Here is a 14771-nt window from a genome sequence, read left to right as displayed (position 1 = left end):
GAGCTCCACATGCTGAGAGCTGGGGAAGCAGGTCGGCCCGCCAGAACCTGGAAGTGGTTTGGAAACAAGGCGCGGTCCCATCCCCCATCAGAGCCACCGCAGCCCTGCATCCCTCCCCGGGCTAGAGCACCGGCCCGTAAAAGCGACTTCAAAGGGCCCGTGCCTGGTGTCTGAGCTTCCACAGCCTGCTCGGCTCCGCAGCCAGGCGGGACCTAGACATCGGAGCGGACCCTATTCTGGGGGACTTCAATAAACGGGTTGAGGGTGAGGGGTGCAGCCTGAGAAAGTGAGGGGCGGTCCTCGGAGCCCCCAAAGTGGGAGGGGTCGGGAGCCCGCGGGGCCAATCGGTGTGCGCCGGGCGCGGACAGGACGGAGGGGGAGTTCGGGGGCGGGTAGACCGGGGGCGGGGCGCGGCGGCCAGGCAGCGGCAGTGGCGGCGGCGACTCCTCCGTGTCCGACTCCAGCTCTTGCTGTAGCTCCGGCCTGCGATGCCCCACTCGGTGACCCTGCGCGGCCCTTCACCCTGGGGCTTCCGCCTGGTGGGCGGCCGGGACTTCAGTGCGCCGCTCACCATCTCGAGGGTGAGTACGACCCCCGCGGGGCAGCGGGGTGGTCCTGGGGCTGAGCCCCTGCTTTTGTGGTAGACCGAGGACCCGGATCCTCGACGTGCCTGAAGCTTGAAAGCAGAGTGTTGGTCTGGGTGACCTGCGTGCCGTGGAAGGGAGTTCCAGCAGAGTAGCGCAGCCCCACCCCCCTTCCCGCACAGTCTGCCCCATTTGGTGGTAGACTCCCCAAAGGGTTCACACACTAGCTTCCCACTGACTTTCTTTAGGGTAAGTCACTGTGGGGCCAGGGAAGAACTCTCAGACTTAGTCCAGGAGTCTGGGCAGCTCTACAGAGGCCCAGAAACTCCTCAGACCCAACCCTGCCTAAAGTTTTGGGGCAAAGTAACTGAAAGTCTACTTCCCCTATCAAAGGTCTGGGTAGCCCTAAAGGGTCTTCTGTCCTGAGAAGTCCATCCACTTCCCCACTCGGAACTTCAGTTTCTCCTCTCCTCTCAGTCACTCTAGGGGAAGCGACCAAGAGGTACTGTTGGCTTCAGGCAAAGGGGAGACTGTGAGGTGTCATTCCACCTCCTTACAAGCCATCACAAAGCCAGGGACCAGTACACCCCTCAAGAGTCCCGGGATCATACTCTGCTCCTAGACCTGGGGCCGAGGAGGAAGAGGAAGGGGCACAGCCCTGGAGAGGTAGTTAGTCTGATGATGGAGGGGAGGAGCTCAGGGCCGGAGGCAGGGATTCCCCAGCCTTGGAGCCAAAAGAGAAGAGAGCCCAGACTCTGCCCTTGGTGGCTCCCAGGCCAGAGGGAGGAGACAGATGGGGACATCCCTTCTCCCCACAGAGGCTCCTTGAGTTTGGAGGACTTGTGCCAGGGGACTGAGATCCAGTCTGCTGCTTCCACTGGCCCTAAAGGCTGGGCCAAGCTTTAGAGACTTCTTCTCAGTTCTTGGGAAGGGATAGGCACCCACCCGGTGGGTGTGGAATCATGGAATCCTCTACATGGGAGCCTGGGTGACAGGCAGGACCAGCTGTCCTGGGAGGCCTCCCACATCTGTCTTCTCTACCAGGTCCCTTAGGCCAAGTGAGGTCTGCCTTCAGCACATCCGGGAGACTTTCACCTCCTTGTTCCCCCTAGAGATCACCTGTGTGTGTGTGTGTGTGTGTGTGTGTGTGTGTGTGTGTGTGTGTGTAAGGGGGGGCAGAGGGAGAGCATCTATGTCTGCTTGGTGGATCATGCTGTGTATCTACAGAGGAGGACTGGCGAGGGTGTTAGGGCAGCCAGTGGGCCAGGCACCCTGGGTGTGAGGCCGCTGACAGGCTCAGTGGCCACGACTGAGTGCTGCAGGCGGCTGAGAGCTAAGACATCTGTTGCCCACGCGGCTGCCTGTCCAACGGGGGAAAGGCCTCCACACGTCAGCAGAGGCTGCCCCGGCCTGTTTGGCACTGATGGGGGCTTGGAGGGAGGAGGTAGAGGCCCCTGGTGGACAGACGACTTGGGAGAGAGGCATTCTCTTCATCCCCCAGAGTCATGTGGCAGTAGTACCCCCACCAGGAGCCAGGATGACTGAGCCTGGGTTAGGGTGGGATTTGGGAGCTTTACAGAGCTGGGGAGGCACAGGCCACAACTTGCCTAGCAGGTACCTCAGGGGCAACACTACAGGGACTGATGATGAGTGGGCGTGTCCTAGCTAAAGGGCTTCTAGATCCCTTCCTGTGTCTTTCCAGAGTCTCTCCTATGTTTCCAGAGCCTCCTTTCCCCAGAGTCCAGTAGAAAGGGACAGCCGCATGCAGACAGTAGAGGAGATGATTGTTTAGCTGGGTTGGGAGCTTACAGTCTTTGCCCAGGTAGCCTCTGGGGTCCCCAAGGTCAGTGATAGGTAAACTGTGATGGCCATGGCCTCTTCCAAGCATCGAAGGATGCCAGGCTCCACCCTCTCAAGTGTTGGTACCAGCACCTTCCCAGCAGCCAGTTCTTGGAATGAGCCCTCTTTTAGAGATGTTATATGCCATGAAGGTCTCTGGAAGTCCCCATTGCAATCCTTAGACTCCTGGCCTCACGCTGTAGATTGGGATACCGAGGCACAGAAGAGTTAAGATACACAGGGAAGGGGAGTATGAGCCTGGATCCAGGCCTGCTTGGAGTTTGCAGTGACTGGAGAGATGATACGACCCTCTGTGGCTCCCACTCACCACAGGCGTCTGCAGTGGGCACAGCAGGGCCTGGAATGCGGCAGGTGAGGGGGCTGACTCATGCCCCAGATCTCCATCTGACCTCACTACCCCCATCTTTCTTCTGTCTGTCTGGTTATCTTGTACTGCACAGCTCGACGACTGGCCAAACCCCACCACTTCCAGTGATTTCCTTGTTTGGAATGTTCCAGGCTTCCCAACCCCATGAGAGACGTCAGTGTCTCACCCCAGGGCCTATAGACCCTGCAGTATCTGGCCCCTGCAGCTTCTCTTACTTGGTTGCTTCCACTTTTCCTTCACTAGTGATGCTCCAAGTCGCACAAGCCCTCCTCCTTCTCTCTTGGATGAGCCATTATACCGCTGGGTTTCCACCCGGTGTGCTATCTCCACGCTGTTCCTTTTCACACAGAAGCACAGTGGCTGACAGGGTAAGCCTTGATTTGGTCCCAGTTAGCCTAGGTTAGAATTCCGACTCTGCTGTTTATTGATTAAATATTTCTTTGTCTTCTTTGGACCTCGGTGGCTTAGTCTAGGAAATGGGCTTGCCGTGAGAATTCAGGAGACAATGCGTGCGGAGGGCAGCTGGGAGTCACGGTTTCCTGGCTTCGAGCCCTCTTTGACCAGAACTCCCTAAGCTCAATGGCGCTGGCCACATCCCAGCCACCTCTGCTTCCAGGAACTTCCGCCACCTACAGGGACCTGAATGCACCCCTTGTGCTGGCTGAGTCATCTTGTAGCCCACTAGCCCTGAGGAAGAAGACTCCTGTCCAGTGGGGGACTGGGCCACAGTGCCCTTGCTCTAGCCCCCTCCTTGTTCGTCTGTAGGCATGAGAACACCTTTGGCCTCCCCTGGTGACTGAGAGGTTACCCTGTGCCAGATATGGAAACGTTCTGGCACAGATAGGTACTACACAGGTACACACAGGGAGCTCTGACAGAACCTTGACAAGGGAATGGGGCCGGATGGTGCCAAGTGGGCACCTGCCCCAGGAGGACAGGTCTGTGCAAGTGCCTGGTGCCCAAGCCCAACGAGTGAATATTTATGGTGGACTGGTTGGCTAGGGCATCACACTCTAAAAGAGAAGTTTCCTTGAGCAAGATGGGGAGATAATTCAGTTGGGAAAGTGCTTACCGTGTAAACACACGGACCTAGGTTTAATCTCCAGCCCTCTCATAATAAAGCCAGGTGCAGGGCTGGGGAGATGGCTTAGTAGGTAAAGTGCTTGCATAAGATTCTGAGTTTGCATCCCCAGGACACTTGCAAAAGCTGGATATGGTAAAGCATGTCTACAACCTTTGCACAGGGGTAGGTGGTGACAGGCAGATCCCAGAAGGTCACTGGCCAGGGAGTCTAGCGAAAAATGATGAACTCCAGGTTTGGTAAGAGTCCCTGTTTCAAAACGATAAAGGCAGAGAGCCATAGAGGAAGACACTGATTCTGGTTTCTACACAGGTACACACAGGCAAGCACACACACACACACACACACATACTCAAACACACGCGCACATGCACACACACGCACACACGACATGTATACACATGGGGGTGGGAGGAGAAAGCATATTTCTGAGGCAGCCTATTTCAGGGCAAGGCAGCTTGGGCAGTGCCCACACCATGCTTCTAGCCAAGGAACTGCCAGCGCCTGGCTTTGTCCACTCTCTTAGAAACTGGCTGAGCTGAGCCTGCCAGGGTTGCTAGGAGCTCCCCCCCCCCCGCCCCCCGTCCCACTGATAGCAACAAGGTCATTGGCAACTCTCAGGCCACAGAGAGGTGTGGGCTGTTCATACCAGGCAAGAATGAAGACTCCTTGTCTGTTTCCCGTCTGTCTCCAGGGTGCCCTGCCACCTCAGTCCCCTGGGGTTCTTATTTAGACATCTCTGTGTCTTTCCACACCCTCATCATATGACCAAAAGTGCTTGAGCCTGTTGGGTCAATAGAGGACTCTAGGGGTCCTGCAGGGAACACAGAGTTGGAGTTATGACCCCGGAGTACAGGCTGTCAGCTGGAATTGGATGACTTTGAACTAGCCTAAGGAGGTGATGTACTCACCCCCTTCTAATTGTAAAGGTGTGTTGGCAATGCAGGGGTGCGGGTAATAGGGGCACAAGGAGTTATTGGCGGAGGAACTGGACTCTGCGCTGAGGCCCAAAGGAGGAGTGGGCTAGTTAGTAAGCAGGGTTAAAGAGTCAGAAGAGTGTACCAGCTGGAAGGAACAACATTTGGGGAAGATGTGAGTGCTGGCTGGGGCTTTTAAGTACCCTACAGGTGTTTAGATGGGATAACCACAGCGTGATGGAGCAGGTGAATGCAGGTGGGCATGAGAGGTGGGATCAACTAAGCAGGGTCAAGGGCAGCTTGAGTAGTGCGTTGTCAGTGTAAAATACCTAATACGTATGACATGTCCATGCTCTGTGTGTGTCTGGGCACTTATGCCCTTGTGTGTCTGAGTGTACCTTGCATGTCTTAGTGTACCTACACAGACTACAGCATTGCCCTTGTCCCAGGCTAGAAGCCCTTCCTTCATATATCCTTACATCTAACCAGGTTTGCAGGGGCTGGAGGCGGGTTTTGAAATCAGAGGCCACAAGGGGACCTCCGCCACCCTCTTAGCTTGTCCACCCACAGGTCACACTGGCACAAAGCCACACTGGCCAGGTGCTGAGGTTGAAGGAACTCTAGTGCAGAAGGCCACATGATAACTGTGCCAACCATGTGATGTCTCTAACCACAGGTTCATGCTGGAAGCAAAGCGGCCCTGGCTGCCCTGTGCCCAGGTGACCTGATCCAAGCCATCAACGGCGAGAGCACAGAGCTCATGACACACTTGGAGGCCCAGAACCGCATTAAAGGCTGCCATGATCACCTTACCCTCTCTGTGACAAGGTACAGATGGGCAGGCTGGGCTGGAAGGGTGATAGGCCATGGGCGGGGGCCTGGGGGTGCTGGCCAACCTGATGAACTGAGCCAGCACAACCTTTCTGCCTCAACTTGGAGCACACCATCCAGGCCCAGCCCTAGAGACTGGTGCTGTCATGGAGCCTGAATAGCACTGGTTAGCCCAGAGTGCTTTGTTGCCTTTGCGATAGAAGAAATAAGATCTTGAGCTGGGTGGCACACACCTACAATCCCAGTTCTTAGAAGGCTGAGATGGGAGCAGCAAGAGTTCAGGGTTAACCTGAGCCAAGTAGTCAGATTTTATCTCAATGCAAAAATCAAAACAAACAAATGAAAAATCCTTTTCCCTCCTCCAGGGACCAGGGGACCAGCTCATCCACAAACTAACTTCAAAATGCAAAATCTAGTGTAGGCCCACTTTACAGATGAAGCTAGCAAAGTAGAGGACACTTTTTTAAAAAAGTCACATAACTAGGCCATAGAGAATAAGTGTACGCTTGCTCTCTCCTCCTCCTCCTCCTCCTCCTCCTCCTCCTCCTCCTCCTCCTCCCCCTCCTCCTCCCCCTCCTCCTCCTCCTCCTCCTCCTCCTCCTCCTCCTCCTCCTCCTCCTCCTCCTCCTCCTCCTCCTCCTCTAGTGGCTGCCAACCTTCTGACCAGTCCCACAGCTGTTCTGCCTCAGCAGCTGTCTTTACCAGGGCCTATGACTCTGTTCTGGTTAAATCTGGATTTGGAACAAGCTTTCCTTCCATGGACCACGTAATACTGTGCAGCCCATCCTGAAGGGATAGGGGTGGGGGCAGGTAACTGTGCCCCAAAGATGGTGCTGGTTCAAAGGTTCAAGCCTCTGCCTTGCTCAGGCACTGGCTCTTTAATCAGTTCCCATGAGCAGTTGTGGGATCTCTCCATCTGCCTTCCCCGCCTGGGTCCAGAGCCACAACTCAGTTTGCCACATTCACTGCTAACAGGGACTTTCCACGACCCCCTGCGGATCAGTGTGGGCGAAACCATCCCAAAACCACAACACAGTTAACCCGTGCCTGATTGATCCATTGGTTCCAAGCCTTTAAACATGATGCAGAGGATTATGAGGTAGCCCCTGCTTGTGCCTGTTGGGGTCAGAAATCTCGGACATTCCCTTAGCCCTGAGCAGCTCAGCTGTAAGTCTCTGCTCCATTTGGCACCCAGAGGGCTCCCCAGTCTCATCTAGACCCTTCTATCTTAGGTACCCACACGAGCTCCCTCCGTGAGCCTGTGTTTCCTTTCCCATACACCCCGTTTCTCACTCTCTGCCAGACTGAGGCATGGCTGATTAGGGGAGGCTTTGCCCACAAGTAGCCTCCGAGGCCTCCCAGTTTGGCAGGGTTCCTGGGCCCTGACTCACCTCTGGCTTTGTTCTCTAGCTGAATGAGGGCAGCCGTAGAGATGGCAGAGCTGGGGGGAGGTTCAGAAGGGTCCTGAGTCAGGAGATTCCCAGAGAGAGTGATGTCAGGGATGGGAGCGGGGTGGAGATCCCCCTTCCTTCCTTCCTTTCCTGGTCATTTGTTCCAATCTAGGCATGGATGGAGCCAGGAGGCCACTTTCCTGTTGCATTTTGGGAATTACAGTCTCAGAATGCCATGTGGTCATGGAGCAGATGAGAGCACACGGTCCATGACAGGGCCATGCCTCCAACACATGGTTTACCCCACCCCACCCCACCCCTGACCCCAGACTTCTGTCAGGGGCCGCCTTGTCGTCTTGACGCTGAGTTGTGAGGTTTTCTAACCTCACTCAGCCTGAATAAAAACTCACAGCTTTCCCTCCCTCCACCACCTCTAGTCTGCACACACTAGACTTGGGGGATTTGGCAACATGGCTACCTAGACTAGACCCTCACCCAACCCTCTTTCTATTGGGCCTACCTACAAGGCCTTTGTCTCTGCTCCCTGTCCAGCTCACTCCTTGGGGCTTATGCCAGGGCACAAGGCACGTCTTCCTCCTCCTTCGTAGATTCTGCAGAGGGTCAGCCTGGCTAGATGAGGGGCTTGGCATTCTACTTAGAGCAGCTTCCCTGCCTCTGGCACCCTGCTAGCTTCCCCTGCAGACAGAGATGTGCAGGAAAGGCCTTGTTTCCCTCTAGACTTACTTTACATGGAGCCAAAGGCGGGCATCTAATAACCCGAGTCAGACCACATCTCTCAGGCCTGTTTCATGGATCAAGACCTTCCTCCTCTCAACCACGCCCTGCCACAGGTAGTCTCTGTTGCCATCATTAGCACTTTTGCATAGCCCAGCTTTTACTTCTTGTTTCGTTTAAAGATGGACAGCTGGAGCCACCTGCATAGCCCGAAGTGGAACTCAATATATGCCTAAGCCATCCAGTCTTATCTGATATCTTGGGCTATTCTCATGGCACTGGGTACTTGGTGCTCTTTGACCCTTAGACCCCAGGCTTATGCCATTCTGGGCAGATGTTTAGAAAAATATAAGGCAAAATAGCCAAACAAGGTATCCCTGGTTTGTCATACTGGAATTCGGAGTAGGAAGATATGGTTAGAGCTATTTCAGAGGCGTCACTGGGGAACCTAGATGAGAGGCTAGCAACAAAGGCTGCGAGGAAACCGTTGGCCTCCAGAAGATGGTGAGCAGAGTGAACAGAGGTGACGGATCACGGAGTCAGTGTGGATACCGTATTAAATCCCTGAGCCACTGAGCTGGGTGTGATGGCGCACACTTTTAATCCCAGCACTGGGGAGACAGAGGCAGGTGGATTTCTGTAAACTCAAGACTAACCTGGTCTATATAGTGAGTACCAGGACACCTTGTCTCAAAAATAAATAAATAAATAAATAGATAAATAAATAAATAAATAAATAAATCCGTGAACCAGCAAGGGGGAAGGAGGCAGGGCTGAGCTCTGAGAAGTCCCAGGAGGCCTCTTGGTTGAGGGACATTATTTCCACAGCCTAACCAGACTTGCTATACGTCGCCTGCCAACCCAGGGTCCACACGCCCTCCTGGCTTGCCTCTCCTAGAGCTACTGAGTGGCAGGGCTGGGCCCAGAGCCCTTAGGCCCGCCTGTCCTGCTTATGGCAGGTTTATGATGTTTTTCTCCCTCCTGAGTGGTGTTTGGCTTTTGGTTTCTATGGTGAAGCAGGAATTTCCTAATGGCCTGTTTCCCATCTGGGCTGGGCAGACATCAGTGATGACTCTGCCTGAGAGGGTGGAGGCAGCAGGAGGGGAGGTGCTCCCCCACAGCCTCCATTTCACCTCCCTGAGAGCCACCCAGGCCCCGGCCACAGGCTGTGGAGGTCAGAGGATGAGCCGGACTGGCTCCCGGCTAATCCATGTGTGAGGCCTGGCTTGCCTTGCTGTGATCTGAGCCTCTTGGAGTGGAGTTTCTACAGTGAGGGAAAAGAGTGGCTGAGCTGCAAGCTCTTCAGGAATGAGATCAGGGAGGGAACACATAGCCTTGCCTCAGGAGGGCAGACCTGAGCTTGTGGCTTCCTTAGACACACACTACTGTGCTAAATGGGGAAATGCTGAGACATAGCCTTTCTCCCCGCTGTGAGCCCTAAACCTAACCCCTCCTGTCCCTGGTTCCCAGGCATGGAGGGGCGCTGATAGGCAGACACATCTCACCCCCTGCAATTCCTGTTGCAGGCCTGAGAACAAGAACTGGCCCAGTGCACATGACGACAAGGCTCAAGCACATAGGATCCACATTGACCCTGAGTCCCAGGTATGTACAGATGTGGCTGGCCTGGCCCTGCTGACTCGGAGTGAGACCAGGGCAGAGGAGCCAGGCATGGCCCAGATTCCACCTATACCAGTGAAATTCTTACCTTGATGTTCAGATGGCCAGGACATATAGTGAAAGAGAAGGCTCTTCTGGGCCTTGCCTGCCTATATCCCATGCTCTCGAGGTGGTGAGCACCTGCAATAGGCTTGTCCCGACTCCAAGCAATCCTGCATTCTTGGCAAAGGTGCCTGTGATGGACTGGGGCTGGGCTCAGTCTTGGCTCAGGGTTTCCACACACTGAGCTAAGGTTTACTCCCATACCCAGAGATGCCAGATCAAAAAAGTCAACAGGCTTGGAGAGAGATGGGGGTGGGGAGGTGGCAGCCTAGAACCATGGGTGAACTTAGGCTATGGCCGCACCTGTCTTGTGCTAGCCTTAAGTACTCTGTCTGAGGCTGGGGAGTTCTTGTTTTGTGTTGCATAGACGTTGCAGGTGTTGTCCTGTCCTTAAGAGAGTGGGTGGAACCCGGATGCTGTAGGATCTCAGGAGGGGTAGCCAAGTGCAGCAGGTTCAGATCCCTAGAGTTTGCTCCATAACTGGACAAAGTGGACCCTAGGCTAACCTGTGATATAGCTTGATCCAGAACACTCAACACGCAAGGCGTGCTTTTGTCTGCTTTCTTCATTCGGAGGGAAAGACCAGGCAGAGAGAAAAGGTTTCAACAAGAAGTCAGAGGAGAGGGCGCCCCAGAGAAAGGAAGGGTATCCAAACCCAGACCTTAGGACCCAGACAGAAGGGTATGGGAAGCGGAAATGTACATGGGCAGGCGGGAGAGCATTTGCAAGCCCAGGGGCGAGAGGCCAGAGCAGAGAGAGGGTAGGGAGGGGGGGAAGCATAGCTACCAAGAGGCTCTCAGGTCCTTTGTCCTGGACTTCAGCTTGTCCTGGAAGACATTTCATCTGCATCTTTGAAGCATTCTTTGCTCTATCTGAGGTCCTGCAGGCAGGGAAGAGGGGGCAGATTTGGCCAAAAACAGCCAGGCAAGGAGGACCAGAAGGTGGGCAGTTCCTACGAGAAGCCTACCCCCTCTCAGGGCTCCAATGCTGAAAGGACAGTGGAGGGACTCACCGGAGACCAAGGCCGGTGAGCCCCAGAGACCAGGGGCTGCTCCCCTTTGGGGTTGGAAGACAAGGGTGCAGCATGGCTCCCCTTTAGGCTTGGAAGACTGGGACTGCAGAGTGGCTTCCCTACAGCGTCAGGCGGCCAGGGCTGCAGTACAACTTCTGCCCCTATTCTTTTCCTCACGGTTTCCTTCAAAGGCCACTGTGCCTGCAGTGGTGGCCCTTACTGTAAGGAGACTGATTTTCCACAAACAACAGAGCAGTCTCCCCCCCGCCCCCCAGCTGCTGCCCCCTTTTGTACTTAAAAGGTCGTGGGCTCCATGGGTGGCGACAAAAACACCCTACACCCACCCCTGCAGGGCTGTGTCCCCAGAAGCACAGACACAAGGTTCATTGTCCCCACACTGTTCCCACCCTCTGAGTGTGGGGGTGGGGCTGGCTAGAACCATCAGAGAGGGAGGAAACCACACTTAGCCCTAGGCCAACACGGGGCACCCCTGGCACACATCCCCCAGTGGAATGGGGCAGGGTAACTGTAGCCTTAGAACCACATTCTCTGCAAGGCCACAGGAGACCCCTTTTCTCAAGGCCCATGTGAGACAGAGGGCCTGTGGGCCACCCAGGGTGGAAGAAGCTTAGCACTAAGGAAAGCTTTCGGGGGGGGGGGGGCTTGAACACCCAGACTGCTGTGACTCGGCCTTGAAGAGAGCCACCTGTCCCTCTGGGTGCAGTGTTCACCTCCATTCATGTTGCGTGTCCTATTGTCCTGTGTCTGGTCACCCTCTCGTTGACATTCTTCTGAGACTGCGCCAAGCACACCACTACCAGGCTCAGAGCATAAGGTGTGTGGTACACTGCCAGCCAGAGAGAGGAGACAGAGGAAAGGGCGTGCAGGAATTCCCATGACGGCCATCCAGCCTGACACGGGGCTGTGCTAAGTGCTTGGTGCAATCAGTCGCCTTACTTCGTCCTGAGGAGCCATGCTACTGAGCCCATCCCATTCTCCAGGTTAGGGGAATAACGGGTTCAGGAATAAAGTGCTCCAGGGGGTGACAGAACTGCCACTCAAACACACACCAAGGTCACCACTGAGTTCAGACCTAGAGAAACCTCTGCATGGGTGGCCATGGGAGGGGCCGCAGCTCACTGATGACCCTGCAGTCAGCTCCCACACCCTGCTGGGTGGGGGTGAGAGGGTGAGTGAGGGACCGCCATCCTCCCAACCTCTGCTTTCTGACTCCCATTCCCCCCTTTCCACTGAAGTCGCATGCAGCGCTCGGCCCCACCCCCTCCCCAGTCCAACGCCTACCCACCGACCACAACCCATCTGGTCCCCATTATAGGCCGGGCCTGCCTGCCTGCCTGTCTACCCTGCAGAGGCATGTGTGCGAGTGCTCAGGTTTCCAGGGCCTTTCACTGGGGACCAGGGGTCCTGCTGCTGCTGCCATCGCCACCACAGCAGCATTGGTAGGCCCTGTTTGGCCTGTGTTGAAATTTGAGGGGCAGGGTAGGCCTTACCCTACTGATTCTGTCCTGCAAAGATCAGGGGAAATCAAGGCAGAGCCTGGCCAGTTTGACTGCTTTAGTTCTGGGAGCTGCCTGAGCCCAAGCTGGTCTCTTTCCCATTAGGGAGCATTCTCTTTCCCTCTCACCCGGGCTCCCTGTCCACACTGCAGAGCAGAAAGACACACACACGCACACACACACACACACACACACACACACACACACACACATATTCCCCTGAGCTGAGACACAGCGATGGTCTAAACTTGAGCTTTATTCCCCAAATGAGGCCACTTCATCTGCCAGGCCAGGTTTACCTGCTTGGACTTCCCCAGGATGACAAGCATTGACACCCAGTGGGTGTGACCTTGCAGGCAGGAGCAAAGGTGCATGTAGGGAGACTGGCTGGCCTGTGTGTATTGTCCCAACCCATGTATATGTCTTTAAAGGCACTTGTGAGAGTAGGTGTGCCCATGTTCACATAGCTGTGGACACACTGTGTGCCTTGTCCCTGTGAGCTGAGGTCAGCACAACTTTGGACTCTACACGGACACAGGACCCCAGACCCTGTTCAAACCCACACCTCAGAGCTCCTATTCTGTCCTTATAGGCTGAGGAGTCAGCGCAAGCCACCCCTCACCCAGTTCTTTCAACCATAGGCACCGGGCTTCTCTTGGGGTAGTGGGGCCCAGTGCCCACTCCTTGTCTGCTGCTCCCCTGGAAAGCTGCAAAAGTGGGGAGCAGGGATAGGATGCAGGCCCGGAGGAGCTGACCTCATGGCGGCACGCTTTTACCTCAGACTTCCCTCTGAAGGGCCTTCACGGAAGCACATGGGGCCCTTCCAACTATAGGATAAGGGTTTCTTTTTGTATTTCCAGCCATGGACCCCTTGAGTGCTTGGGTACAAAAGCCTGGAAATGTCAGAGCAGAGGTAGCTAACCAACATAGAGACCTGGAATAGCAGGGTGGAGGAAAGAGCATGTCAACAGGAAGTGCCCAGAGCTCGGAGGACTGATGCCGGCACCACAGCCTAGAGATGTCAAAGGAGTGGTCAGCAGTGGGCAGAGAGGACTGGCATAGCAGGGTGGAGGAGGAGAGTCAGCAGCAGTGGTCAAAGGTCTCCTAGTGCCTCAGGCCTCACTCTTCCAGGACTGCAGTCCAGTGACCAGCAGGCGGTCCTCAGTCTCTGGGTTTGGGCTGGACGACAACAGATCAGGCCTGGGATCTCCATACGGTCAGCCATCTCGCCTTCCAGTCCCTCACAATGGCAGCAGCAATGAGGTCACCCTGCCAGCCCAGATGAGCTCTCTGCATGTGTCTCCACCTCCCAGGTAGGACAGAGGCCACACTCAGATCCATCCTAATCCATCAAATCTCAGCCATTCCCATCCTGGCCCCTAAAACTTGATCTTGGAGCCCCACGTAGTTATAGTCTGACCTATAAGGCCACCAGAACCAAGGCTGGAATGATCACTCTAGCCTTCCATCTCTCTCTCTCTCTCCTGCCCAGTGCTGACACAGCCAGGGTTCTCCCTCGGAACCGGGACTGCAGGGTGGACCTGGGTTCAGAAGTCTACAAGATGTTAAGGGAACCAGCAGAGCCAGCGGCCTCGGAACCCAAGCAGTCTGGATCTTTCCGCTACTTGCAAGGGATGCTAGAGGCTGGTGAAGGTGGTAAGGCTCCCAACACCTCTCACCTGCCTCCCCTCTCTCCACAGGGCCCCAGCTCACCCTCCACTCCTCCAGCCCCCAACCAATACACACCTTCCAGCCATCTGCCCCTCTTCAACTCCACCACGTCTGTGCCTTCACCAAGCCTTCACCCTCTGATTTCCACTCCACCACCACATGGCTCCCCTCTTACCTCATACCAACCAAGCGCTTCCCCTCTAGGCTTCTGACCAGGGCCCAGAAGCAGCATCCTGCAGAAATGGGGGTTTTAATCTCACCTACCCCATTCATACAACCTGCCCTCTGGATTTCAGGGGAGCGGCCTGGGTCTGGTGGTCCCAGGAACCTCAAGCCAGCAGCCAGCAAGCTGGGTGCTCCGCTGAGTGGCTTGCAGGGGCTACCAGAGTGCACGCGCTGTGGCCACGGGATCGTGTGAGTACCCCCATCCTGTTGCCCCCCTGCCGCCCACCCTGCCGCCCACCTGCACCACCACTGCCACACCTCTGCTCTCCAGGGCCCCGGATGGAGGTTTGTCCTAGAATACTTCCGTCACCTGTCCCTCTTTTCCCCACCACAGGGGGACCATCGTCAAGGCAAGGGACAAGCTCTACCATCCTGAGTGCTTCATGTGTAGCGACTGTGGCCTGAATCTCAAGCAGCGTGGGTACTTCTTCCTAGATGAACGGCTGTACTGCGAGAACCATGCCAAGGCACGAGTCAAGCCACCCGAGGGATATGATGTGGTGGCCGTGTACCCCAACGCCAAGGTGGAAATTGTCTGAGCTGGGAAATCTTGCCTTGCCTGCTTCATTTAATGCCCCCCCCAATGGCCCGTGTAAATATATGTCCTCCTGGCCTCTCTAATAAAATCCCTCTGCTTGCTGGTGTCTGGTCTGCCAACCTCCAGTACAGGCCAAGGCTCCAGTGTGCCGGAAGATCAATTCAGGTGCCAGTCCTGTTCTAGACACCAAGTTCAGTGACAAGCCAGGCAGGTCTCGTGTTGTTCCTGCAGCCTAGGTTGGATGGCAGACTCTCATAAGGGATGGCTTCATTAATACTGAAGTCAGGTGCTGCGGTGTAACAAGGAGTTTGACCTGGGTG

The 14771-nt window shown here is 55.5% G+C and overlaps 1 protein-coding gene across 3 annotated transcripts; it reads left to right on the top strand.

Annotated features, from left to right (window-relative positions):
* Positions 1-406: 406 nt before the first annotated feature.
* Positions 407-14557, top strand: Pdlim4 (PDZ and LIM domain 4). Of its 3 annotated transcripts, none has more exons than XM_050157761.1 (7): positions 407-581; positions 5486-5637; positions 9293-9371; positions 13149-13330; positions 13510-13670; positions 13985-14102; positions 14248-14557. In XM_050157761.1, the coding sequence occupies exons 1-7, from the start codon at positions 489-491 to the stop codon at positions 14450-14452; spliced, it is 990 nt and encodes a 329-aa protein (XP_050013718.1). In that variant the 5' UTR covers positions 407-488; the 3' UTR covers positions 14453-14557. The 3 variants fall into 3 exon arrangements, with proteins under 3 accessions (XP_050013718.1, XP_050013717.1, XP_050013719.1); XM_050157760.1 differs by having other exon boundaries at positions 13510-13673; XM_050157762.1 differs by lacking the exon at positions 13985-14102 and having other exon boundaries at positions 13510-13673; positions 14248-14450.
* The last annotated feature ends 214 nt before the right edge of the window (positions 14558-14771 follow it).

The sequence above is a fragment of the Alexandromys fortis genome, unplaced genomic scaffold, assembly GCF_014885135.2.
Source record: "Alexandromys fortis isolate MF-2015 unplaced genomic scaffold, M_Fortis_MF-2015_v1.1 scaffold_103, whole genome shotgun sequence".
NCBI lineage: Eukaryota > Metazoa > Chordata > Mammalia > Rodentia > Cricetidae > Alexandromys > Alexandromys fortis.
Note: the sequence above shows the minus strand (reverse complement) of the source record. Positions and strands in the feature narration are given on the sequence as shown.

Coding starts and splice junctions, on each gene's coding strand:
- Pdlim4 (XM_050157760.1), top strand. CDS start 489: ATGCCCCACTCGGTGACCCTGCGCGGCCCTTCACCCTGGGGCTTCCGC. Junction 5,638..9,292: donor CTTACCCTCTCTGTGACAAG/GTACAGATGGGC, acceptor TTCCTGTTGCAG/GCCTGAGAACAAGAACTGGC. Junction 9,372..13,148: donor ACATTGACCCTGAGTCCCAG/GTATGTACAGAT, acceptor TCACTCTTCCAG/GACTGCAGTCCAGTGACCAG.